We start from the raw sequence: 26,330 nt of genomic DNA on the forward strand, positions 1-26,330 counted from the left end.
GGTCCTGAACCACATTATAATTAATTCTGTCATTGTTGCTGAAAAGGGTGTGTTGATCTGCCCTCTTCTGTGGCTACTACTCTTCTACTAGTGTTGCTTATTCCTACTAGACTCTAAGATCCTTGAAGTCAGAGACTGTTAACCAATTTTTAATTGTACATCCAGAACTTAGAACAATGCTTGGCCCATAATAAATGCTTTTTCATTTACTCACTTACGGGTTTTCAAGCCCTTCTAATTCAGATCTTCCTACTGGGTAATCTCATCTTCCACAAATCTTCTAAGGATGTCATTTACACTTACATTCATATGTAAGTCTCCAAACAAATTATGTAGTCCCAAAGAATTTTTTAAAATTATCCATTTAAATGTTCATAACTAGTCACTTTTATTTAAAGAGATCATCAATATTTAACCATACAGTGACTGTCTTTTATAGCGGTGGGCTCCTTTTATTGTGATTTTTAATGACTTTTTTGTTTTGCAGAAGAGAGGCAAAAGATGCTTAGTGATCCTGCCTCTCCCTATGAAATTCATTTAAGGAGTGAAGAAAATGGGTAGAATTTCCTAATATATTATCACACCTTAGGTTCCTAAGTTTCTCTTCCATCAGATGATCAAAACTAATGGAAAGTCAAATGTGTTTTTTCACAGTGTAAGACTATGGAATAAATATTCTTGTTGGTTGTTTGGACACATTGTCATTTCCATCTAGAAATGGCCCAAGGCTGTGGGAAAACATTATTTAGAAATAATGTGTTTGCCCAGGGCAAAAAGACCTCTAAAGTCAAAAGCTGAGCTGAATGGGTTCCCTTCAAAGTTGAAGTAAAGCATTTGTAGTTATAATAAATTCAATCAAATTCAACGAGTATATGTTAGGTACGTACTAAGTCCCAGTCTCTGTGTTAGGCACTAGAGATACAAGAACAAAAATGAAAACACTTACTGGAGGCGGACACAAGGACACAGAGCATAGAAGGAAACCTTAGGTTGGGGTTGTGCCGGTCCTTGGTTTTAGACAGGAACCCTTGTGCCTCTTTTCCATAGTCAGATAATGGGAAACAGTTGAAGAAGTGGGGTTCTAGCACCAGTTTCTTCTGGAGCTTGGGGAAAGGTGAAGTGTTCTACTCCCTTTTAAGAACTAAGCCACTGCTAACAGCAGTTTCTTTCCTAGCATTAGAACTACCTTCCTGATATTCCTTGGGTCTAACTACATATTTGTTAATACTGATCATTGTTATTAATAAAGATGATGACAGTGATGCTTTACCAATTTTCTCATTTTATCTGTACAACAATCCTGGGAGGTAGTTGCTATTTTTAATCTCTATTTTACAGATGAGGAAACTGAGGTAGCCAGAGATTAAGTGACTTGCCCAGGGTCACACAACTAGCAGTTGTTGGAGGTAGGATTTGAATTCAATCTTCCAAACTTCAGGCCCACTTTGCACTTGCTACTCTCAGAAACCAAATCAGTTTGTGAGGTTTTAGGGATTCTCCTTGTGGCCCTAATGGAAAAATCAACTTAAGACAATAGTGTTTTCTTTCAGCTCACATATTCAGTTCTGACATTTCTATACATTGAAGCAGAGGTTCTTAATTTGGGGCCTATGAATTTTTTAAATTTAGTATTTATATCTCAATATTATTGGTTTCCTTTGCATTCCTATGTATACTATTTCATGCATTTAAAAACATTATTCTGACAATGGGCCCCCAGGCTTCACCAGACTGCCAAAGGGGTCCATGATACAAACAAAAAAAGGTTACGAACCCTAACATGAAAGGAGAGAAATCTCTGCCATATTTTTTAAAGCACCCCCCCAAAAAAACCCAAAGTAAAACACAACAATACAAAAGATTCGTGTCCTCAAAAAGCTCCCATTTCACTGGAAGGCATTCTTGTAGAAATTAAGAATCTTTTTGAGGGGCTGGCAAGGGTATTATTTCTGGAATTGTGCTTGCCCTGGTGTAAGGAACTCAATGTATAGAAACCTTCCTTTGATGGAACTCAGCAACTTAGCTGTAATTTAGAAGCCTGGAGAGTTTTTTTGGGGGGGGGGCTTGTGTGGTCTGTATGTGATTCATAGGCTGGCCTTCTATCCATTAAACTACACTGCTTTTTGAAGAGACACTCTCCCCTTCCCCAAATTGATCTCCTCTCAGGGACTTGGCTGAAAGTTCCCCCAGCATGAGACTGGCCTACCTACTGGACTCCAGGATTCTGAATTTGCTCATGATGCTCAGCCTGAGAGATGCGTGACTCGTTTAGCCCATCACAAGATATTTTCTGTGTGGCGTCTACCTATCTCTCTATTCAATGATCAAAGCACTTTATTCCTCTCAATACTTGTCTGCTTACACTTCTGATTGATTGATTCAGTTGAGAAGTCTGGGTCTTCAGTAATGTCATTAATTGGGGTAGGGGTGGAAACTTCCACCCCTACACTCTACTATTACCTATTGCAATTCTTCCCTTTCTTCAAAGCCCAACTCAGGTGCCAACCTGTCCATAAAGACTTCTCTGCTCCTCCTAAGCTAGAAATTTCCTATTTTTCCTCAAGTTTCTAATAATGCTTTTTTTTCTTTTCCTTTTTTTGGCCACCTAATCCCTAGAATGTATGTTCCTTAAGGACAGGAACTACATGTTCTTCTTTGTATTTGATACAGCATAGTACAGTGATCTTCTTATAGTAGGAACTTAATAAACATTTGGTGAGTTGAATTAAACTTCAGATTTGCTGCTAATTTATTGCATCATTTGCCTTCTGTTTCTTCATTTGTAAATCAAGAGTGTTGGACTACACTAGATGGTCTCTAAGTTCCCTTTCAGCTCTGACATGTGATGATTCCAGATTTGCCCCATTGACAGAGGCCGTTGAGGTGTTTTTATATCCTGGATCTAGGATCTAGGAAATTATCCATACCTCCTAGCATTCTGCCATCCATTCATCTAATAAATGTGACCTATGTCTACATCACTGATAAAATGTTGAATGGAACCAAATATGCCTTTGGTATATGTAGCAACATTGTCACGTATGAGTACTTTCAAATATTTCCATCACATGTAGACAGAATGATTGCCTGAATTGAAGACTTACTTAATTTTAATAAATGCAGATATCGTTCATGAATCTATATACTAGTACCACTAGATAATAGAGCACTACACATACGTAATGTTTATAAATTCATTAAAAATACAAAGGATTATAAAGTAAGCTAATTTTGTTGAAATATAGCTATTATATACATATATACATATTTATACATATATGGACATATTTATACATACATACACATATTTATACATATATACACACATATACATATATATACACTTATCCATATATACCTATACATATATATACACACATACACATATATACACTTATACATATATGTACACATATACATATATAAATATATATACACACACATATATACATACATACATGCACACACACATATGTTCATGGGTCCCAAGTTAAGAAACCTCTGCTCTGGTGGCTCCATTGGAGGTCTAATGACCACACAGTGAGGATCTAAAAATCAATAAACATTTAACAAGAGCCTACTATGTGCTACTAGGAGGAAGCTAGGTAGCTCAGTAGATAGGACCTTGGCCCTGCAGTCAGGAAGCCCTGAGTTCAAATCCAGCCTCAAACGCTTCCTAGCTGTGTGACCCTGGGCAAGTCACAACCTCTGTTTGCCTTAAACCACCAGAGAAGGAAATGGCAAACCACTCCAGTATCTTTGTCAAGAAAATCCCATGGACAGTATGGTCCACAGGATTACAAAGAATCAGACACAACTAAAAAGACAACAACCACAACTATGTGCTACTATATCCAAGACCCTGTGCTAAGCCTGGGGATCCAAAGATGAGACAAAACCAGCCATATATTAGGGAGTAGCCAGGAATAGCCTTTTTCTGCTTAACAGTCCAACTATCCCACAGGATTGTTATACACAAATGCAAACTATCATTCTTGTGCTTAACATCCTTCAAATACCATTTCACTTTTCAAGGGCAATACTCATAAGGTTTAAATTAAAGAATTGGTTCCATTTTAAAACTTCCAACTTTCTAAGAAGCCACTGACTATGCATACCTTTGACACTCCTAAAGCAATTTCTTTAGCAAATATCTTTATACCTTATTAAGGAATGACATGGTGAGTCTGAACTATATTTAATTTTTATTAACGATTTCACTTTCAATTGCTTTTTACTCTTTTATATGTGTCAGATTTCTTCAAACCTGTCAGACGTATGCCCTCTGTAGAGGTGAAGTCCTCAGTACCTGATCTCTTGTCCTCTGTACCATTGTCATCAATTATCTTCGAATCTCTTTTCCAATCTTACCTTGTTCTACTCTACACATGGGCTTCATCCTAACCTAATAAAAACAAAAATAACCACATCCTGCCAAAGTTTCCAACCGTCTTCCTTTTGTTCAGCCACCTTGAGGAGAAAGCAAGCTCCACCAACTCCTCAATTGTTCTTTAGCCTTACAGTTGACTTGTTCACAATCCCCCCCCATTGCCTTTATTAATATAATTACGGAGCTCTTAGTTAGACCTGATTACTTTATTCTAATTCTAGTTGATTCACCTCATTTGAGTGCTGGGTACCTTCAAAATTTGATCAAGTTAACCTTATGGTGATGGTTCTAAAGATACTCTTGAGCTAATGGCTTTGCATCAATCCAGATAAATCAGTTGATTGTAAAATGAGGCATATGGTCTGATATGGCCAAAGTATGGATTTGTCTTGCTTTATTGTACTTTTTTGTTACAAGAGAGAGTTTAGCATGGGGTGGGGAGAAGTAGCATGGGATATTCTGAATTGATATCAATGGTTTGCAATAAAGCAGTAAAATGTAAACCCATATAAAATAAAGCAGCTGATTGAATCACAGTAACTGGACAATTCTGTATGTTTACATCTCGTGTGAAGGTAATGGTGTTTCTGACACTCTCCTTTCCTCCAGTACGTTTGGGATGGAAGTTTATATTTTATATTCAACTTTTCTTCTACTTGTTACAGTGGTACACATATCCTAGGCAGCCATTTCTTTCTGGAGCACTGGTTCCTTCCTCCCTCCCTTCCTTCTTTATTAAGTGCCTTTAGGAAATTAATATAACCTCTCTAAGCCTCAGTTTCCATATCTATAAAAGGGCCATATTAAGGCTTCTCCCACCTACTTACAAGGTTGTTCTGAGGCTCAGGTGAGAAAATCTCTCAAAAGCTCTTTGTAAAAAGAAATCAGAGATACGTTATATTATAATTTTGCCATCAACAATCTGCCCATACCACTCTGATCTGTCACTATTAGAGAAACAATGAACTCTAAGACACTATCTCTGATGTCAAAGAATCTACACTGAAGTTGGGACTAAGGTAGGAGAGAACAATACACCTACGCACACGCACACACACACACACACACACATACACACATACACACACACAAAGTATAAGAGAGCCTTGAAAATAAAAAAAAAAATTTACCAGCCCACCTTTTATATTCAAATTCAAGATTCTTTCCCTATATATAGCAGTACTAAAATGAATGGAAATAAGCATTCCCCACCCCATGCCCCATTTTAATCTTTTCCTCACTCTAGACAAGTAGGTAAAGCTATTTCCAAAGCTGATTTAACCTTAGGCTCCATCTTGCACTTACCTCTTCAATCCTTCATCTTTCTTCCTGGCCTGGCTATTTCCCACCCTATCATTTCTCTTGATTTTCAGCATCTTGTTAAATAACAAATTCTTTCTCTTTTTCTAGTGTCTGAGAGTTGGAAATTACTTTCTTTAATCCAAGACCTATTTGTACTTTTAAAGCCAGGCATTTTAGAAGCCTCCATGACTCTAAAATTGATATCTGCTTGTCTCTAAAGTTGCTGCTGCTGAAATGATGATTCTTTTTTTTTTCTTTTTAACCATGAAGCACCTACTGTTTCCTCTCTCCTCTCTTGGAGAGACAACACGGTATGTGTGAACTTAGAACCGGAAGAAGCAGGTTGTGATCTTGGTTCTACCACCTACTTAAAAACCATAAGAGTTTGGGCGATACATTTGTCACTTAGCCCATCAGCCTCTGTTTCCTCATGTATAAAATGGGAGCAATACAGTTAAACAGTAGGTACTTTACATAGTTTACAAAATAGGGCCACTCTGAAAAGTAGGTAGTATAAGTATTATCTCAATTTTACAGATGAGGAAACTGAGGCTCAGGTAGACTTAATCTAGGATTTCTATGTGTGTGGGTGTATACACACATACAGATGTATGTATTCGTCTGTAGCTATCTATATACCTATAGGGATAGTTAGATACTCATTCTTCATTTGGTTGGGAAGTGAAATGTAAACCATTAGCAAATATTAACATGGGACCTAAATGATTCATAGTTCTACTGATAATATTCCTCATCTGTAGTAGTACTGGGGTAGTAGAAAGAACACTGGGCTTACAAGTCAGAAGCTCTGGGTTTGTGTCCTATCCGTGCTACTCACTAGCAATGTGACCTTAGGCCAGTGACTTCACTTTTTTGAACCTCAGTGTCTTTATACGTCATGGGCACTAGACAAGTATTATATGCTCCACCTCACTCAGTTGTGAGGCTCAAACAAAATGCTGGCTGTAAAGCACTTTGTACTATAAAGGGTGTTATAAATGTAACTTCTTATTACTACTATCATGGATGAGACCATGGATTGTGTTGGTGGAAAAAAAACAAAAAACAAAGACATCAGGTAACACAAAATAAAAATACACAAACACCCGGATTATAGCCCCGTGAGAAAGGAAGTTTATTGCCCTAACTGAACAAGAAGTTCATGGAGAGAAATATATCTCCAAGACATTTCCAAAATAATGGAGGTGGAGGAAGGGGAACTAGAATATGAAGAAAGTCTAGTTTATCTTAGTGATTCAGGGCCTACAATGAGACTGGTAATAAAAGTTAGCCATTGAAAGGGAAAGACTTCGTCCTTGGGAGCTCAGAGCTTATTATTGTTAGAGCATCTGCATATGGGGAGAAATGAAGGGCCCCAAACATACGGCCTGGATATGTGGAGATCATTGTTCACCTCAATAAGATCCTTAAAGAGGCACATGGTAGAAGTTGGGGGCCCAATTTCTCCAGGGACATGAAGCTACTTATAATAGTAAACACTAGGGCTGCCTAAGGTAGCCTGCTCAGTTCCCTTATATCTACTCTAACAAAACCCTGAAGAATACCAAACTGAATAATGATCAAAAAATCAAATGAGAAACTATAAATGACTGCTTTCATCCCAGAACTACACCACAAAGTCAGCCAAGAGCCCATAGGTAATATGAAAGGGGACTGCCAGAAAAGCCAGCACCTGCGCAATTGGAGATGGGACTGGCTTACAAGGCTTAGGGTCCTGAAGGAGTGAGAGCAGAGGGTTCCCTTGAGAATGCCTAATGGTGGAGACCTTGGAGGTATTGGAAAAAAGCAGGAACAGTGACTCAAGTCAGAGTACCCTAGGCCCAGAGTGTTTCAGAACAGTGTTTCACTGTGTCAAGAAATGCCAGATGGAGCCCATCTAGTTCCTTCTAGCTTCAGATCCATCACTCTGAACCTCAACAATAGAGGGGGGTTCTAACTTTGGGAAGAAGTCAGTGTAGACACCCAGTGTAGAAACCTAGGATGAGACTAAGCAGGGTTAACTATCTCACTCAAAAAGCCCAACAGGGGTTGTAGACACTGGCCCCACAATTTAGGACCTAAAGTTGGAGAGATGAGTCAATCAAAGGAAATACCACGCAGTATATTAAAAACAATAGTGCAAATCTAGAAATTCTTCTAAAAAGAGAGAGTAATTCTCAAGTAAAGACTCATAGGAGAAAATGGATTTTCCACAAAGACTACACGAATACCTAGAAGAAATGAATCAAGAGATTAAAAAAATAAAATAAAAGCTCTAAAGTTTTTGATGAATTGGAAGAATAAACTGCTTAGATGAGAAAGTAGTAAATTTTATGTCTTCAAAAGGTATTGAGGGTGTTAAATAAGAAAAATAGAATGAGTGAATTGGTTCTGCTCTGAATGTTTGAAAAGGAGACAGAGAAGAAAGAGTTATATTAGAGTGGAAAAGAGGAAGAAGAATATAGAACTGGCTGTTTTTCATAATTGGAGCACATGAGAAGAAACGAATACAAACATGGAGGAAGGATATATCTCGCTCTCATCTGAAACGAAGAAAAATGGAACACACGCATGCACACAAAGAGTTAAGTGTTGAAACACATTACATTGAATAGGGAAACAAATTAGGATGGTGAGGTGGGGTATTTAAAAGGGAGATTAATACCCAGGAAGGAAACTTCTTTATCCTGAGGGGGAGAGTGAAAGAGGGGAAAAAAGAAAAGAACTAGGATCTGTTGGAGTGCCTTAGATTGTCTCTCACACATTTGGGGAATGGCTGAACCAATTGTGATATATGGTTGGAATGAAATATTATTGTACCTTAAGAAATGGTGAAAAAGACAATTTCAGAGAATCCTGGGTAGCATGAACTGATGCAGAATGAAGTAAGCAGAACCAAACATTTATAGGAGGATAAAACATTATCAAGAAAAACAACTTTGATAGATTAAAGAATTCTGATCAAAGCAATAACCAACCATGTTTCCAGAGGACTGATTATGAGTCATGTTACCCATAGCTTGACAGTGAGGTAATAGACACAGACACATATTTTTGGACATGGTCATTGCATGGACTCATTTTACTTGATCATCTTATATATCTATTACAATAACATACTTTCCTTCCTCCCTCCCTCCCTCCCTCCCTCTCTCTTTCTTTTCTTCATCTTGGTTTTCATTGAGGGAATATTGTGTTAGAAGAAGAGGAGGGTTAGCAATGCTGATGCCAAAAGAGGGTCATTGAAACATTTTTTAAAATACACAGAAGAAAACATAAGGAAGTTCAGAAGGAAGCACAGACTAATTTTGAAAATAAAGTGTAGAATTTATTATATACTTTTAAAAATCAAGAAATGTAAAATGGAGATTAGTAGTTTCTTAGAGAATTCTACTTTTGTGCTCCAGTGGATGGATAGAAATGCTCTTTTTCATATCCATTTCAGAATTTTAAAAAATTGTAGAAATTAGTATATACTGCTTCAGTGTTTTGGCACTTCTGTCTGTTATCTCATTTCACAAGACCCTCGATTTAGAGCTGGAAAGGTCATTAAACCTATACCCCTCCCCCATTTGGAGGCAGCTTAGGTGGCAAAGTAGATACAGTGCTGGGCCTGATATCATGGAAGAACTGGGTTCAGGTTTGGCCTCAGACACTTACTAACTGATCCTGGGCAAGTCGCCTAACCTTTGCCTCAGTTTCTTCAACTGTAAATGTAGATACTAATTGCACTTACCTCCCAGGATTGTGAAGATGAAATGAGGTAATATTTGTAAAGCTCTTACCACAGTGCCTCTTAGTATAGTAGGCACTATGCAAATACTATCTATTGATATCATTTTTGCAGATAAAGAAATTGTAGCTCAGTTGAGGCTAATGACTTAGCCAGGGACATGCTGCTAAATGTCTGAATTGAGATTTGAATTTAGGTTCTTTTAATTCCAAACCCAGAGCTCTAGCTACTAGGTAATCACCTCCACGATAGCTTAATGAGGTAGTTTGTGCAGATGTTATTATACCCATTTTATAGATAAGGAAATTGGGGCTTGGAGAGGCAAGATCATAAAGTTAGTATGTATCAGGGCTGGAATGAGAATTTAGGATTTCATTTTTTCTCCACTATATCACCTGGCCTCTACATGCTATGTGCCTACCCTGTGCTGGTCAACATTTGTATGTTTAGAATCAGGTTAAAATGAACTATAAGGACAACTTTGAAAGGGAAAAGAAGTCCCAGAAGGGAAGCTTAATGGGCACATGAGGAAAAGGGAAGGGGCACACTGCTGACAAAGCACAGGTGGCACGGGTCACCGATGAGAAGAGCAATCCCCAAGCCAGAAGACCCGAGTTCATGTCTTACTTCTGTCACCCGATGGTTGCGTGATCTTTGGAAAACCACTCTGAGTCTCAGTTTTCTCAATAGCAAGAATACAGATAACTATTTTCATGGCCTACCTGGTGAGATTGTGAGAAACAGTGCCTCATAAACTTCACAGAGCTATAGGTGTATGAGTCAGTCATTATCTGACCTGTACTCAGATTTCTTAGTGAACCCCCTAGTGGAGGGCTAGCTAGGTAATGACTTATTTGAAAAGTCATTAGGTGATATTTTAGGAAACTCATGGACATGCTGGAGACTCTCCAGAATAGGGTAACTTGGATAATAAGGGAACTGGAAACCCTCTCACATGAGAATAATAGGACCACGTTTCTACAGCCAGAAAGGACCTTCCAGGCCAAGTAGTCGAATTCCCTCATTTTACAAATGAGGAGACTGAGGCCTAGGGAAGTTAGTTTCTTGCTCAAGTTCACAAGGACTCAAAATGCCAGAGGTAAGATTTGAACCCGGGTTTTCTGATTTTAAAACCAATGCACTTTCCATTGAAGCCTGCTGCCTCCTATCACTTGATGGGACAATAAGTGTTTAAGTCTGGATTTGAACTCAGGTCTTCCTGACTCCGGGCCCTGCACTCTATCTACTGTGCCATCTTGCTACTTCATTTAAAAATACTGTGGTACAAAAACCCTGGGGTAGCTAGGTGGCACAGTGAGGCCTGGAGTCAGAAAGACTCATCCTTCTGAGTTCAAATCTAGCCTCAGACATTTACTAGCTGTGTGACCCTGGGCAAGTCACTTAACCTTATTTGCCTCAGTTTCCTCTTCCTGTAAAGTGAGCCGGAGAAGGAAAAGATAAACCACTGGAGTATCTTCGCCAAGAAAACCCCAACTGTGGCCATGAAGAGTCAGATATGACGGAAATGAGTGAACAAAAAAAGAAAAAAAGGCCCATTGAGAGAAAGGTAGGAAATAAAGACAAAGTTTGTCCATAGTTGCATTTTATGCTTGAGTTAGTTTTTTTTTTTAAAGGCCCTTCCTTATTTTATAACATATAAAAGAAAAAAATGGAATTCAAATTTAAAAGCTTATTACTAAAAAAAAACAACACATATACAAATGTGAATTGCAGCCCGCAGTAAACACTTAAGCCAAAGAGTTTCAGATACTGAGCTCAAAACTTAAATGACTGCACTTAGAGATGCTTTTCATGGAACAATTTAAACACACCGAGTAAGACAAAGCTTTCATTTCAAAATAACCAAAGAAATAATTAGAAAAGAAGCAAATGGACTTCTAAGTATATTGGCTAATGGGAACTTTCATCATGAGCTCCACATTCAAATAAGGCCAAGGGAGAAAGGAACAAGGATACTCTTAAGATGTGCCCTTGGAGAAACAGCCCTCTACCATATACGATTCAATGCAATGTAACCTATGTATTAGGTGCCTACCATGTGCAGAGCCCTGGGGCGGGCGGAGACAAAGGTGAAAGGTGACCAATCTAGGAACAATGGAAGAGAAGGTGGACTAAGGGAAGGGTCACTGGACTAAAAACCTAGGTCAGGGGTGCGGAACCTGAGGCCTCGAGGCCACAGGTGGCCCTCTAGGTCCTTGAGGAGTTGATCTCTTGGGTCTTTGTCTCCAATTAGTCATGGAATATGAAATGCGGGAGGGGAAAGGGAATCATTCATTCTGCCTGTAGAATGAGGGGAAAGGGAATCATTCATTCTCCCTGTAGAATGAGGCTATCTCTAAGAGTCCTTCCAGCTCTGACATTCCCTGTTTTATAGCCTTCCATTCCATATTCTAAAGCAATGCCTCTCAAACTTCTTTGCTCACGGCAGGCACAGTGTTATTCTTTGCCATGAGGGAAGAATCACAGTACTCTGAATGTTGAAGTTGGCAACAATGAGGGGGAGTTGGGACGTTGAAACATGTGCACATGATTGCAAATGCGAGTTTCATATCATTCCTGGGAGGCCCAGACATGCTACAGCGAGGGTAATTTGGCACACTTAGCAAAACTCAATCTGCCCGTGCTATTTGAGAACCTCTGTTCTGATTCCTCATAGCTCTAACATTCTAAGTAATGGGGACCCTCGCTTCTCTGACATTCCATGTTCTATGTTCTAAGGGTTCTTCTGCTGCTAGCATGATGTGTTGGCAAGATAGAAATGAAAAGACAAAAAAAGACGCATTGCAAACTTTGTTCTGGTTAGCTGTATTAAGGCCCAGGATTGATCTCCTATGTTGGTGAAGGAGGCTGTTGTTTGTCCTTCATTCTCAAGGACGACCATGCTATCAGGAAGATGACGCCATGACTTGCAAGTGAATTGGATTTCAGCAAGGTCAGACTGGCAAAGTCACCAGCCTCACTTTCTCCTCTGGAGCCAGCTGGTCCAGTGGCAAGATGGGGGTGGAAAACCTGAGGCTTACAGGCCATATGTGGTCTTCTAGGTCCTTGGGTACAGCCTTTTGACCGAGTCTAAGTTTTACAGAACAAATCCTTTTATTAAGGGTTCCCCACCCCTGAATCATGACAACTGGAAATGGCCCGCAGGTGAAGAAGGCAAAGCGATATAAGAGACCCTAGAACATCTCCCCAACTTGGGTTCTATGGTATAAACATTTTTATCACTCTCCGGGTACCTTTGGATGCCTCTCTCACTTGTCCTCAATTAAAATGTAAGTATGCAGGGGAGGAGTATTAAGAGTAAATCATACTGATTCAGTTTGATTGAGCACACATTAATTAAGTGGCTAATACGTATACGGTATTATACCAGTTTTGAGGATTTAAAGTATAATACAGATTCTGCCCTCAAGGTACTTGCCATCTGATAGTAGAATAATAATAATAATGATAGCTAACATCCATATATCACTTACTATATGCTACTATACTTGCTAGCACCATGCTAAGCACTTTCCAATTACTATTTCATTTGATCCTCACAACAAGATAAGTGTGATTGGGAGATAAGATGGAGATAAGTGCTATTGTTATCCTCACTTTACAGATGAGGAAAGTGAGCAAAACAGTGGCTAAGTGAATTGCCCAGGATCACACAACTAGGGAGTGTCTGAGGCTGGATTTGAACTCTGGGCTTCCTGACTCCAGGCCCAGTGCTCAATCCACTGGGCCACATACATGTCCCACAGACACAAATAAGTATGTTATCAGTTACAATGTGATAGGGGTAAAGGAGAGCTCTGGATAGATTGTTCTAAGACAATATATGTAGAGAGAGATCATTTTAAGGAAAGGCTATATATTGGAGGAGAACTTAAACTGTGCCTTTCAAGAAGTGAAGGATTTCATTAGGAGAAGATATAGGAGGAGGCATGCATTCCAAGCCTTGGTGAATGCAGAGAGGTGAGAGAGAGTGAGAATGGAGTACAGGGAGGGCTCTAGCTTGGTCAGAATGTGAAGGGTGTGAGGAGTGGGCTAGGATGGCAAGGGAGGATAGAGCCATTTGTAAAGGGCTAAGCTGGGCATCTGCACTGCGTCCCATACGAAATAGGGAATGACGTGCTAACCAAGAGGATGCACAAAAGTCACAGAAGTGAGAGAGGCAGTTAAAATGGACTAGTATTAGATGTGTTGCCATTCTGTTACATGGATGGAGCATTTAGCTGGAGTATCTAAGGAGAGGGGGTGTCTACAGTGCCCCATTAGCTTAGAATGCACTATCCTCTTTCCCATCCCTAGCTGTTGAAGCTCCTTCCTTTCTTCAAGACTCCACACACATACTACCTTCTCCATGACCTTGACCAGTGCTGTACTCCCCACCCCTACTCTGGAGGAAAATGATCTCTTCCCTCAAATCTCCCACAGCACTTAGCTTCCATTTCTCCTTTGCTCTTATCTTACTCTCTCTTGGTTCCTAGTTGTTAGTGTATATGTCTTTTCTCCATCAGGATCCTAGCACCATTGACTTTGGAGCATCTAGACCAACTGCCTCATTGCACTCAGGAAGAAGCTGAAACCCTGAAGGGGTGGGAGGGGGGGTGACTTTCTCAAATTCATATTGACAGTAAGCATGCAGAAGAGCTGGGATTCATCAAATCTAGGTCTTCTGACTCAAAATCCAGTGCAGTTTTTACTATACAACATTAAGGTATGAGGTCCTTGTGAGCAAGATCTGTATTACAGTTATCCTATTCCTAGAACCTTGTGCCTAGTTAATATTGAATTGAAATCAGAGGTTAAATGACTTGCCCAAGGTCTCCTAGCAAGCAAGTGGTAGGGCTGGTCCTAGAACTCAGACTTCTGTTCTCCAGCTCTTTCCACTACATAATGCTCTACTCAGCACTGTAACCAGGTATGCTGAAAAATACAAAAGCACAGAATGGTGCATTAGGGAGAACACTGACTTTGGAGTTAGCATATATGGGTTCACTTATAAGCTGTGTGATGCTGAGCAAGTCATTTAATCACTGCATATCCCTGGCCTGGACCTCCATTCCCTCATTTACAAAATGAGAACACTGTCGTTGGATGACCTCTGCTGTCTTCTAGCTTTGGATTTTTTTTTTATCCTATGATGGTCTCCGCCCTTCTGTTCCTTATGTTGACATTTTTGTCCTTTTTTTTTTTTTGTCAGGGGAAAGTGAGTGCTGGGGTTGGTGTAAAGGCAAAGTTAACGCATATGGAATGATTACAGAGCTGTCATAGATATTCACATATACAGTCCTAGGATATAAGGTTGAAAGAAAAATGAAAGACCATCTAGTCCAGTTGTCTCATTTTATAGATGAGATGAGTGAGGCCCAGAGTGCCCAAGTGGTGTCCGACTTCACATAGCTAATAGGTACCCGAGCTGGAACTTGGATGGAGGGTCTCCTACTCCAATTCCAGTGTCTCTCCACAAGAAATTCAAGTGTAGAGTGAATTATAGTTCAGGGTAGAAATGTATGATGCAGATAGCAGAAGTCTGAACCATCAGATTATCAGGGTAAACCTGCACACCCAGGGACTCTAATGCTATTACTAGTCCAAGTTCAAAAATGAACATGTGGAGTGTGAGAAAGGAAAATGGTAGAATGGAAGCTGACGCAGGCCCCACAGATGCTTCCATCCACCCCTCATTACCCAAATGCATATTAAACTGCTCAACTTTTCTTTTCCTTTCAGAGGCATGATTTGGTTATCCTAACAAAATCTCAGCATGGGTAGGGATTCTCTCCTTCCCATGGACCCTTAGAACAATGCCATTGACTTGCAGGAACTCAGGCAAGGGGTAGGCCAAGGTTCCTCCGATCCCTCCACTGCCTCTGGGCACTGTCACATTCAAGCCCTTACCCAGGAGGGAACTCACTAATTGGAGGCTGTTGTCATCCCAAATTCCATAACTGCCTAGAAATAGAAGCTCCAAAAGACATGTTCCAGAATACCCCCTTTCAAGAGTTAGTACTAGCGACGATGGTAGAAAGCACTACATGAAAGACATGGAAGGGCCTCAACCAGATGCTGAATTAAATACTGCTAGGCCCACAAAAGCTGCGTAGAGGTCAATGGGTCACCCACCAGATGAGGTGAGATCTCACTTTCAGGAGGTGAGATTCCCCTCTTCTTGGTGACCTCAAGCTACTGAAGCACTTAAGCACCAAGCAAGTTTGCTCTGCCTGTTGAAAGCATTTGCACCTCTGCACACAATGGCCTGCCAATCCTGCTATACTTCGAGGTAGCAGGGTATAACAGGCAATTTGACAAAACCAAATTGAATGACAACAGATTGTTTCTGCTGTCCCTTCATGCTTTCATCAGGTGAGGGGAGAGGAAGAAGGAGACTCCTTCTGAAATAGCTCTATTCGGTCAGCCAAGCTCAAGTGCATCTTACTGATTCAAAGCCAGGATGTTCTGCTCTGCTTGGATTTGCCCCCTCTCACCCCCAGGAGTCTTTCCCTGAACTCCAGAAACCTGGTTCTGTCAACTCTGCAGAGAACCTGACAGCAGATTTTACTAAGTGACTTGGGATTCCTCAGAAAGCAAGGTATTTGTTTTGACAGAGTGAGATTACAGCAATTGTTTATTCTCAGTAGTACTTAATTATATCCTATGAAAGATGCAATTGGTTCAAAATTCAGCAGTCTAGTGCATTCAGAAATCTTTATCTAGTCTTCCCATGAAGTGAAGCATTGATTTTAACTTTTTCCATGAGCTTGTGAGGCTCCGAATTGATTGCCTATAGCATACCTGTCTGACCTTCTCTCATCCTAACACTGAAAGCTGTTATTTAAGACCCTAATTGGCTCTTTATTTGAACAATATTGAGGATGCCCTCCTGAAAATGGGAACCAGAGTTAGAATTTAAGCTTCTCACATGGCTTTTTGGACCTGTTTGGACTATTCAAGCCTGCATATCCATTCTGAAAGCTAAAGAAACTGACTTTTGACTTTTGCCCTTCAGCACATTAGATCTGTACCAGTCTCATGACTAATGTCATCTCAGAGGCAGCATGCGGGCAGTTAGATGGGCTAGCTTGGCCACTGAACCAGAGTACATGTGAGTGAAGAGCCCTCACGGAGCAATGAGAGAAGTATCAGGAAGTAGTGCTGGGCAGGTCGGCCTCACTTCTGGCCCAGATACTTGCTCATACATCCTAGCTGGACCTGAACGTGGATGGAGGAGCTAAGCCTGAATGGGTGAACGAAGGGAAACAGGGAAAGTGAGCAAGTCCAGAAAGCCAGCCACCTTCCCCACAGAGCCTTCTCTAACTTTCATCATCTTTCAATGATCACTGTCTTTCAATCTCTTATAACATTTTGCTTGGACCTTCCATATTCATTTACCATGCAATTTCACTGACACGGGAACTCCTGGACCTATAAACGCCTTCTCTGAAACTTAGACTTTTAGAGAGCCCACGGCAATGACCTGCCTAGCATCCCATGGTTTGTGTCCGAGGTAGAACTTGGATCAGGTTTCTTACTTGATATACCACACTGTCTCTCCACATAATGACCATTCTATGTATCACTTATCTGTGGGTTTGTCTTATTTTCTCTACTGGAGTGTAAGCCCCTTGGGGGAAGGACTCACTTCTTATTCACTGTCATAGTCCCATAGTTTCCAGCCCAATGCTTTGTTCGTGATGCTTTGTATAGAGTACAAAAACCCTCTACTCAGGGTTTGCTGAATTGAAAAGAACTGAAGGCCCTGGTGTTCATGATCTGTCCTTTTACTCTGACTCTGCCCATGTTTGCCAAAGCTGAGATGCAGGGTATGACTCAGTTGTTATTTTATATTTATGTATTTTTTATATTTATATGCATTTTATGTTTCCAAAGCTCTTTTAAGAAAATCATAAACAATTTTCTCCTCTGTGGGGAGCTACACAGCTGAAGCCCCTGGTCCCAAAAGCAGTTTAGAGGTTTGCTCACAATTATCTCAGCCTCTTTGTGAGACTCTGTTGTTTGTTTTTCTCTCCTTGTTAGACTATGAGCTCCTTAAGGACAGGTACCATTCTTCATTGAGTTTTGTATCTCCTACAGAGTGTACCATACACAAAGTAGGGGGTTAAAAAATATTTGTTGATTGAATGAATGAATAACAGCCCTATAGTTTCCTGTGTGGTATGGAAAAGTCCTTAAAACAAACTGCCTAGAGAGAATCTTCTTTTGGTACTCAGAAGAATTCTCCTATGATTCTTGATCTAATTAAAACACCCCAGCACACCGGTAAGTGCTGGATCCTGTTTATGCAATGCTCTCGCAAAGCCTCATTCCAAACAGCCTATATTTTAACTTCCTGCATCACTGGCCAGGCATCATTGGCCGTGCATCAGCCTTCCCAGCACTACTGAACACATCTGCAGGGTCATCTCCGAACACAGAGGACAAGGACAGATAGACAGAGAACATGCTCCGCTGTCACACCTTTTCCAGGGTAGACTTGTCAGGCTCCCAGCTCCTCTGCCATGGGCTTTCTTTCCCGTGTGTGTTGGGAAGGGCAGGGGGCTGGGAGTCTTTACGCTGCCAAGTGACCTGGCACCACCCAGCCAGCCGGGCGCTTCAGGTGGTGGATTGCCGATTCACCACTGACTGTGGGGCCTGTGTTTGGTGGTGGGTGAGAGGAAAGAAGGGAGGGACGCTTCTCTCTCCAATTTAGCTGAAGGAGGCATCCTGTTGTGCTCAGAAGAAAAGAACCAAGTCCCATATTTCTTAGTTTAAATGAGAAATTCAAAGAATAAGCCTTTTTGTGTGTCTAACACAGACCCACAGAGGGGAATGCTGGTAGAATATAAAAATAAATGTACAAACTTAAACTGCATGATGAGGGTCAAAAAGCAATTCAAGTAAACGTGTAGTTTTAGGGGAAAAATTACCCAGGGCAATGAAGAATTAAGATTTAAGTTCCCAAAAGCTGAGGAATGCGGAACTTGGCTGGTTCTTGAGTTAGGGGGCCTCTTTTGATTTTGGAAGACAATGCCAGCTTTATGACTGAAACCATAGCTCTATGGATTTGTAACACTACTACTGTAATTCCACACTCTAGACAGTAAGATATATGACACCCTTTCAAACCAAATCTTGAGGCCCTGGGTATGTATTTTGCATAGAACTCTACTTTCCCTCCCACTTCTAATGCAAAATCAGATTTTACACTCTGTGCCACAATACAGGTTACACAATATAAGGAGGACCTTGAGAAGCCTTGGGAGTGTTTGTATTAGAGGTGCAACATTATGGTACTTAGCGCTGAGTTTATTCTGGAGCTTATAAACACAGCTTTTCCCTAGAGGGAAGGCTGACTCTGAACAGGGGAAGGGAGCAGGGAGAGTGGGGGAGACTCCTGGATTGAAATCAAGCTTCAGTGAAATCGGTAACAGTGAATTAGAAACCAGAGAAAACAAAAAGGAGAGCGTGCCAAAACATTTTATGAAATGGGAACATTTCTATCCTTTGAATAATTAATTCAGGGAGTCACACAAACAAGGAAAGAAAGCTTAATGCTTACAAACTCTGGGTTTTCTGCTTTTCTTTGTTGGAATAAGAAAAACAACAGCACCAACACCACCACCTCGCCCAAATCTGATGTTTCGGTGGCATGCCCACCTGGTACTGGGTCTCCTTTTGTTTCTTCTGACTTAAGATTCATATAATCTTTGACATGTTATTCATGACAATGACCAGAAAGTCCCCTTGTTCTTACCCTGAGGTAGTTGAGGGTGAAGTTAGTCAGCCCCATTCGGGTGATGTTTTTGGACAGCTGCTCCAACACCTGAGGGTCCTGTGCCTGTAGAGAGATATATCATTTTATTTCCTCTCCAGCCTTCACGTGGATGAAAGAACACTCGAGCTAGAAAGAACTGGAATACACAGGAAAGAGCCCTAGGATTGGACTCAAAGGACCTGGGTTATAATCTGAACTCTGGCACTTATCCCCCAGGCGACCAGAGGTAGGTCATCACTCCAAATAAGCCTCAGTTTCCCTAGCTGTAAAATGAGGGTGTTGGATTTGATGACAGACGTTCCTTTAGCTCTAACTCTGTGATTCTATGATCCATTTTTATAGAGGAGGTGGGTAGGGAAGGGAATAAGCATTTTATATAACACCTACTATGTGCCCGGCACTGTGCTAAACACTTTTTACAAATACTATCTCATTTGATCCTCATAAAGTGCTAAGATTATTCCCATTTTATACAAATATTATCTCATTTGATCCTCATAAAGTGCTAATGTTATTCCCATTTTATAATTGAGGAAGCTGAGACAAATAGTGGTTGTGACTGTTCCAACATGACACAGGGCTCGATCTACTGTGTCACCAGCCGCTTCTAATGATGAGCAAACTGAAGCCCATACAGGTAGAAGTGAGACAGCCTAAAAGAGAACTCAGATTTTAGGTAACATAGCTCAATTTTGCTCACTTTTCATTTCATTATTCTATTAATATTTTTAAAATTTAAAGGCAGCTTTAGGTAATATGTAGTGACTAATTGGATTCTACTCTCTCTGAAAGCTCCAGCATCAATAGATGTTGAACTGACACTCACACAATTTCTGATTCTTTGGAAAAATAGCATCTAGCCCTGAGTAAAATGTTCCTTTCTCACCATCTTTAAGCACTGGGTCATTATGGCCTGCCAGGGAACAGACAGATGATTGGATACAACTCTAAGAGATTGTGCCTCCAGATTTGGCAGAAACATATGTTTTCGGACTATGCTATGTTTCATTTCATGGTGATGGTGTTTGTTAACAGCTTGGAGTTAAGTTCTGTATTTGAAAACTTTGCAACTGCCATGAAACATTTTTTTAAAAAATCTGACTCTCCTACTCACTGAACCCGTTCTGGAAATAGGCAATTCTCGACTGTTTTCATTTCCTAGAATGTTGAGGGGAAGCATCATATCTTCTGAAATGTCATTCCATTTTAAAGAAGGGATGCCAAATTTTGAAGCCCCATGCAAATGTTCTGTCTGGAGATGGTTGTAACGTTGGTCTAAGGCAGGGGTTCTGAACTTTTCTTGGTGATAGTCTTGGTGACAGACCCTTTTCAGGGGTGATAGACCTTTTTCAGGGGCCCTTTTCTGGGCCTCAAGGCCGTGGATTCCCCACCCCTGTTTTAGATAGTCTGGTGAAGCCTATGGTGAACCCTTCTCGGAATAATGTTTTTAAATGCTTAACACAAAACACACAGGATTACAAAGGAAACTGATTCTATTGGAAGGCAGTTACCAGAGTATTTTATAAAAACAAGCAGATAAAAATCAAGTTCATGAACCCCAGGAAAAAGTCTTGATTCTTCCTCTGAGCTACTTTATCAAACCTAATTGAGGGGAGGTTTTAAGCCAAAGACTCAAGATTGGCTGTGAATGACTCCTACTTGGCCAGGTTCTCACCCTCATCTTGAAAGATCTCTCTAGGCTGGTATTCACAGCTCCCTGCACATAGCACATGCTCGATAAATATCTGTTGATTTAATTTGATTTGATTTGTAGACCGATGAAACAAAGAGAATTCATGCACATTGAGTTCCAACACCAGAGCATCATGTGAAAATGCTTGCCTTAGGATGACCCGGCCTCCAGTTTCATGAGAGCTTTTTAATAAAATCTATAAAATATTTTGCTTATTCTTTCCATTTCTTTTTCACTTATAGATAAGAGGTTGATTAGCTCAACTAGGGCAAACTATGATAATGATGAAATGGAATTTGGGATGAAGTGAAAAAAAAGGTTGACTAGGGGCAGTCTCATTTCTAAGTTTCAAATGCCAGAGCTCAGGACAAACCTAAGGAAAGAACCCTGGTAACAAAGGCAGGGGAATCGGGCTTATGTAGTCAACCAGGCCAAGGCAAAACTAAATATTTACAGTTAATTGCTTAAGGTGTGAAAACTATTGGAGTTCTTTAGGAAACATAATCTCAGCTCTTCACATTAGGTCAAGTGAAAAAATGGATTACTTACATGCATGGCTAGGATGCTTCGTGGGACTAATTCTCTGTATTGTCTAATGGTAAAGTGCCACGTTTTTATCCTCATAAGATCATCAAAAGTAAACTCCAAAATCAGACGCCCTTCTGTGCATACCTGGAATGAACAAGCAACAAAGGTTTTTCCAAGACAGTTTCAGAGTTTCCTCTGTCCATTCAACACAGACAATGTTCTTCCTTCTGGGAAGACACCAGAATGATTCAGGAAAAATGAAGAAGTAGCTGGTTCTGCAATGCCCAGTGCTCCCAAGCATACCCAAAGCTCTTCTGTCTAGGAGGAGAGCAATCTGATTACCTCATAGTTAAAGCATTAGTGACTCAAAAGAATTACACCCCTGGGCCTCAATGCATTTGCATTTTAAAAGAGGATTCCTAGAGAGGGCAATGCTTAACCAAAAGGACTAATTCTCAAGAAATCTGGCAGTTGGGTGGAAGAAAGATATCACTAGTCAGTGGCCACCTCAGTGCCCCCTTAAGTCACACTTCATAGTTAATTGACTATTCTGTCTATGCCAACAGTCCACCTCAGAGAACAGTTTCATCTAAGAGAAAAAATATATTGTTAATGAAACATATTAGAATTTCATAGATTCTTTTCTTTGATAGAGTAGTGGTGACTGGTTTGGTTTCATAGGGTTCTGAGTTTCAAGCCATTTTTATCTTGTCATTCCTATTTTTTTTGCTTTTCCTATGCCTAGGTAATGTGCTCAACCCTTTAAAACAGATAACTTTGTTATGCATATTTGAATGCCAGCTTCGATGATGCTCCTCTCCCCCCACCCCCATTTTTAGCTGTATTACTAGAAGTGGTTGGAGCAATAATGTTGGCTGAATTGAAATAATTCCAGATAATTTATCATTTCACATTCAAATTGGGCAAAAAAAATAAAAAAGATAAATAGAAATGTGGTCACTGGTAACCAGTGATTGATGTTGGATGGCCAAGAAAAATGTGCGAATAAAAACTAACTGATCAGGACAAAAGTCTTGATCATTCCTAGAAATATCATCCTTCGTGTAGCAAGACAATGTAAGTCTCATCTCTTCTGTTCAAAAACTTAAGCTGTTCAATGGATGAGAATAACCAAATGGATAATCAAAGATATTAAATCAATTCTAGCAGAATAACCAAACTATAAGCTCCTGGAAACAGGGTCCATGTTTATTCAACTTTGTACCTCCTCTAGGACTTGTCAAAGTCCAAATGCACACAGTAAGAATAGAATAAGTACTTTTGAACCCTGACCTGATTTTAATGGAAAAATACTACAGATACTCAGCTTTTGGCCCATGAAGATAAAATTCTTAGTTTATTTATTTTGAAAGTCATCCCAAAAGCACTGTAAGATTATTATTGATATTCCAAGTGAAAACCTCTCAAGGGGTTCCAATTAGCAGCATCCCTGGGCAATTGTAGGCACTCAAACAACGTGACCCTGTATGTCTTGTTTAGTTGGTCTTTGGAACCCTATTTCTGGGACCTAAGCCAGTGAAGGCTGAGCCTAAAGAGATGGGGATAGGCTGTGGTGTTCTGGAGGGTGTGAAGCACATTACTTCTCCAATGCCCCAACTGGCTTATCCCCAGAGCTTCATTAGCAATGGAAATGATTTACTCGAGGTTTTCAAAAGAGTTGCATGGGGATTAAGCCACACAATTCCCACTAGGGTGTTAGTGTGACAGAAGGAACCTGTGGTGAGGGGTATAACAAAAGGGTGGGAGCCAAAGCAGGCAGCAATTAGTGAAATGTCTTTACAAAATAAAGCACAGACATTTGGATGGTATAATCCTCTATTTTAAAGAGAGGGGATTACCGGAAGTTTAAACAAATATTAGAGGAGTTAAATGTCATACTATATTATCCAATCTATTTGGTAGGCTGTTTATGAACCCCAAACTCACCCTGGCATAGGTCCTGGTTCTTCTTTCAACTAGAACAAAATTTTATGTGTAATGCATGTGTGGAGTCTTTCTGATAAATTACTCAATTGGAGAATGGGTCAAGTTAAATTATGTTCTCTATTTGCTCTGACACGGCAAAGAAGTTGGGGGTCCTTCTGCAGTGGAAATACACAGACCCAGACAATAAAGGGCTGCAACAAGTCTCTCCAGGACACACTCGAGTCACAAACAGGCTTCGCACTTTTTCATGATGGACAATCAGTGGGACAGATATTCTCAAATTTGAATTCGAGCCAAATATATTTTTCCTGAGGGGGTGGGAGGGAAATAAGAAAACTGCCTGGATCAGAAGAAAATCTGAACCTTTCAATTTGTTTATAATAAGGCCAAAGAAGGGGTGACTGTCCTGCCTCTCTCCTGTAATCTTGCCTGTGAAAACCCCTCAGAGTCGTCACTACAACTGGAGACCTCTTTTCATGATACTGAAGGAAACTGAGCACTTTTATATGCAATAATCGCCAAATGGAATAGAGACAACTAGGAGGAATATGCACCTCGCAGGGAGATGGCAAAAATGGGGCTGCTTAAAAAGAGGAAATCCATCCCCCTCCTGCAGAAAAATTCTGTGCATTGCTCTTAATCAATATAATTAATGTAACTTTCATCTAAAGTTGCTTCCCCCCACCCCAATTTTTCAGGCTGCCTTTTACTTAGAATCCAAAATCAAAAGGGTCCCCAATTAAGAAAACATTTTCTGTTGTGCTGAATTCATGTTACCGCACTGTGAGCTCTGACATTTTGTTTCTGTGGTAACCAAAATCAGCTGATTAGTTGGCATGGCAACAGAAAAGATGTAATCCCAGCAGACACACTCTAATCAATGCCCCAGCACAGATGGTCTCCGGAGGATCAACAAGAAAGAGGCTGCAGGCATTCAGCATATCACGTGCTAGCTTGAGACTAGGCCAGGAACAAGAGAACTAAAAAAGAACATTTCTCAAACTAACCGGTAGCTTTTTAACCCTTTCCTCCCTGGGACTAATTGTAGGATGGGAATAAGCTTAATGTTCAGGGAAAACAAAACCTTCTAATGGGCTCTTAGGCACTGAAATACTGACTTTAGATGGTGCTGTGTGCAAATGTATATGTGTATGCAGGTGTGCGATACACATGTGCATGCGTGCATATATATATATAGATCGTATGTGTAAGTGCACATGCATGGATGTGCATATAACTATACATGTGCAATGTATATATACTATATGCATGCAGGCACATGCATGAGTATCTGTGCACATACATATGCACATGTATGCAATATAACTGTACACAATGCACAAGGATATGTGCTCAGTATATATGTGCTCACATGTATGTTTATATATGTATTTGTGTTTGAGCATGTGCACACACACACATATATATTATATGTATGTGTGCATATATGTATATTTCTATAATATCCTTATTTTGAGCTTGATTCGTATAATAGCTGATTCCTGAATATTTTAAAATTCTTTTAGTTTAACATAAAACGCATTTATTTCATTTTGAGCTATGGCATATACCCGTCAAATCTCTACATTAAATACTATATATATCAAGATCTCCATGGTCACTCATAAAATACCTTAGTTATCCTTGTGGTAAAGAATGGATGCACAGAATGGATGCAGGCACTGTACATGTTAAGAAGGGATGATTAAATCACTGTTAGAGACATAAATAAGGTAGTATTTCTGTTGAGGGAATTGGTATATACACCTTAATGGGAACTTCCTGCAGCGTTGAACATTGGAAAATTAGTATATTGTTATTATGTATAATAAAGAATAACAAAAAGTATAGCCCATAAAATGACAAGGAATATGTTTTTATGCATTCAACTGCAAAAATATGTGCCTAATATGTGATAAAGATGTGCAGCATTCTCTAATTCTGATTTTAATGCCTTAAGACTAAAAAGCAAATTCACCCAGCAGAAAAGCCCAGGCACGTTGGCATCACTCAACTATATTCTGGATTTCCTTGCTTCTAAACACTTTGAAGCAGGATACTGCACTTATTAAAATCCACTTGTAGCTTTCTTCCTAGTTTTTTCAAAAGGATTTTTGTTTTAAAGGAAAGGCTTTATTACACATATTGAAAAATCCAGTTTTAAATTTATCCATAACCTATAATGTGACTGTGATCAGGAAATTGCAAAATGCGCACCATCCACCTGCGAGTTATGAACTGGATCATGGAGGATTAGGGCTGCTGTGAATTCTCCACTCACCAGTTGACCAAATTTTCATAAGAGTTCCCAGGAACTACTGGGTCAAAAGCTATTTAGGGAATTACCCTTTATTGATAGTTTAAATCAGAACAACTGTGATGTTGCCCAAACACAATTTGCTTAGTAATGTCAGTGATGTTAATAGCCTATAGGAATATTTCCCTACATAAATTTCCCAGTCTCCCACAACTCCCTTTTTGGAAATGAAGCAACACCTACTTGGCTAATTTTTTTCCCCACACCACACTGAAAGGTCATTAGTCCATGGTTTTATGCTAATCACCCATAACATTTTATTACAGGAGGCTGTTATTTTTCTCCCATTCTCTCAGCTCAGATGAAAAATTTGAAAGATTCTGTAGGCAGTTTTGCAACCACCCAAAAGCAAATCAATCTTCATAACTCATAAAAATAAATGTGCATGATTAGCATCTAGAGTAAGACCTCATAGAAAGGTGGTATTTTTCATCACTGTATGGAAGGATTCATCACAGCTACTAGCATCATATATTTCCAGTGTATGGGACAATGGGTACTCCAAATAGTTTATGCTGAGGTGAACATGGCATGAGTATATGAGTCCCCAAAGTAATTGCCAGGGACTTTTGGGCACAGCACTAGGTTGTAGCATCTCAGCACAGAATCTCAGAGACCTTCTCACTCAGTGACTAC

The 26,330-nt window shown here is 40.0% G+C and overlaps 1 protein-coding gene across 11 annotated transcripts in view; it reads right to left on the reverse strand.

Moving 5' to 3' along the window:
- LDB2 (LIM domain binding 2) overlaps window positions 1-26,330 on the reverse strand; it is a 411,762-nt gene that overhangs the window by 75,197 nt on the left and 310,235 nt on the right. For all 11 annotated transcript variants that reach the window (XM_027836666.1, XM_027836665.1, XM_027836664.1 and 8 more), the window contains 2 exons: window positions 21,452-21,574; window positions 19,189-19,272 (listed from right to left, as the gene is read on the reverse strand). In XM_027836666.1, coding sequence (XP_027692467.1) covers window positions 19,189-19,272; window positions 21,452-21,574 — 207 coding nt within the window. The remainder of the gene's footprint in view (window positions 1-19,188; window positions 19,273-21,451; window positions 21,575-26,330) is intronic.

The sequence above is a fragment of the Vombatus ursinus genome, unplaced genomic scaffold (genome assembly GCF_900497805.2).
Source record: "Vombatus ursinus unplaced genomic scaffold, bare-nosed wombat genome assembly UNPS02014818.1, whole genome shotgun sequence".
Taxonomy (NCBI): domain Eukaryota; kingdom Metazoa; phylum Chordata; class Mammalia; order Diprotodontia; family Vombatidae; genus Vombatus; species Vombatus ursinus.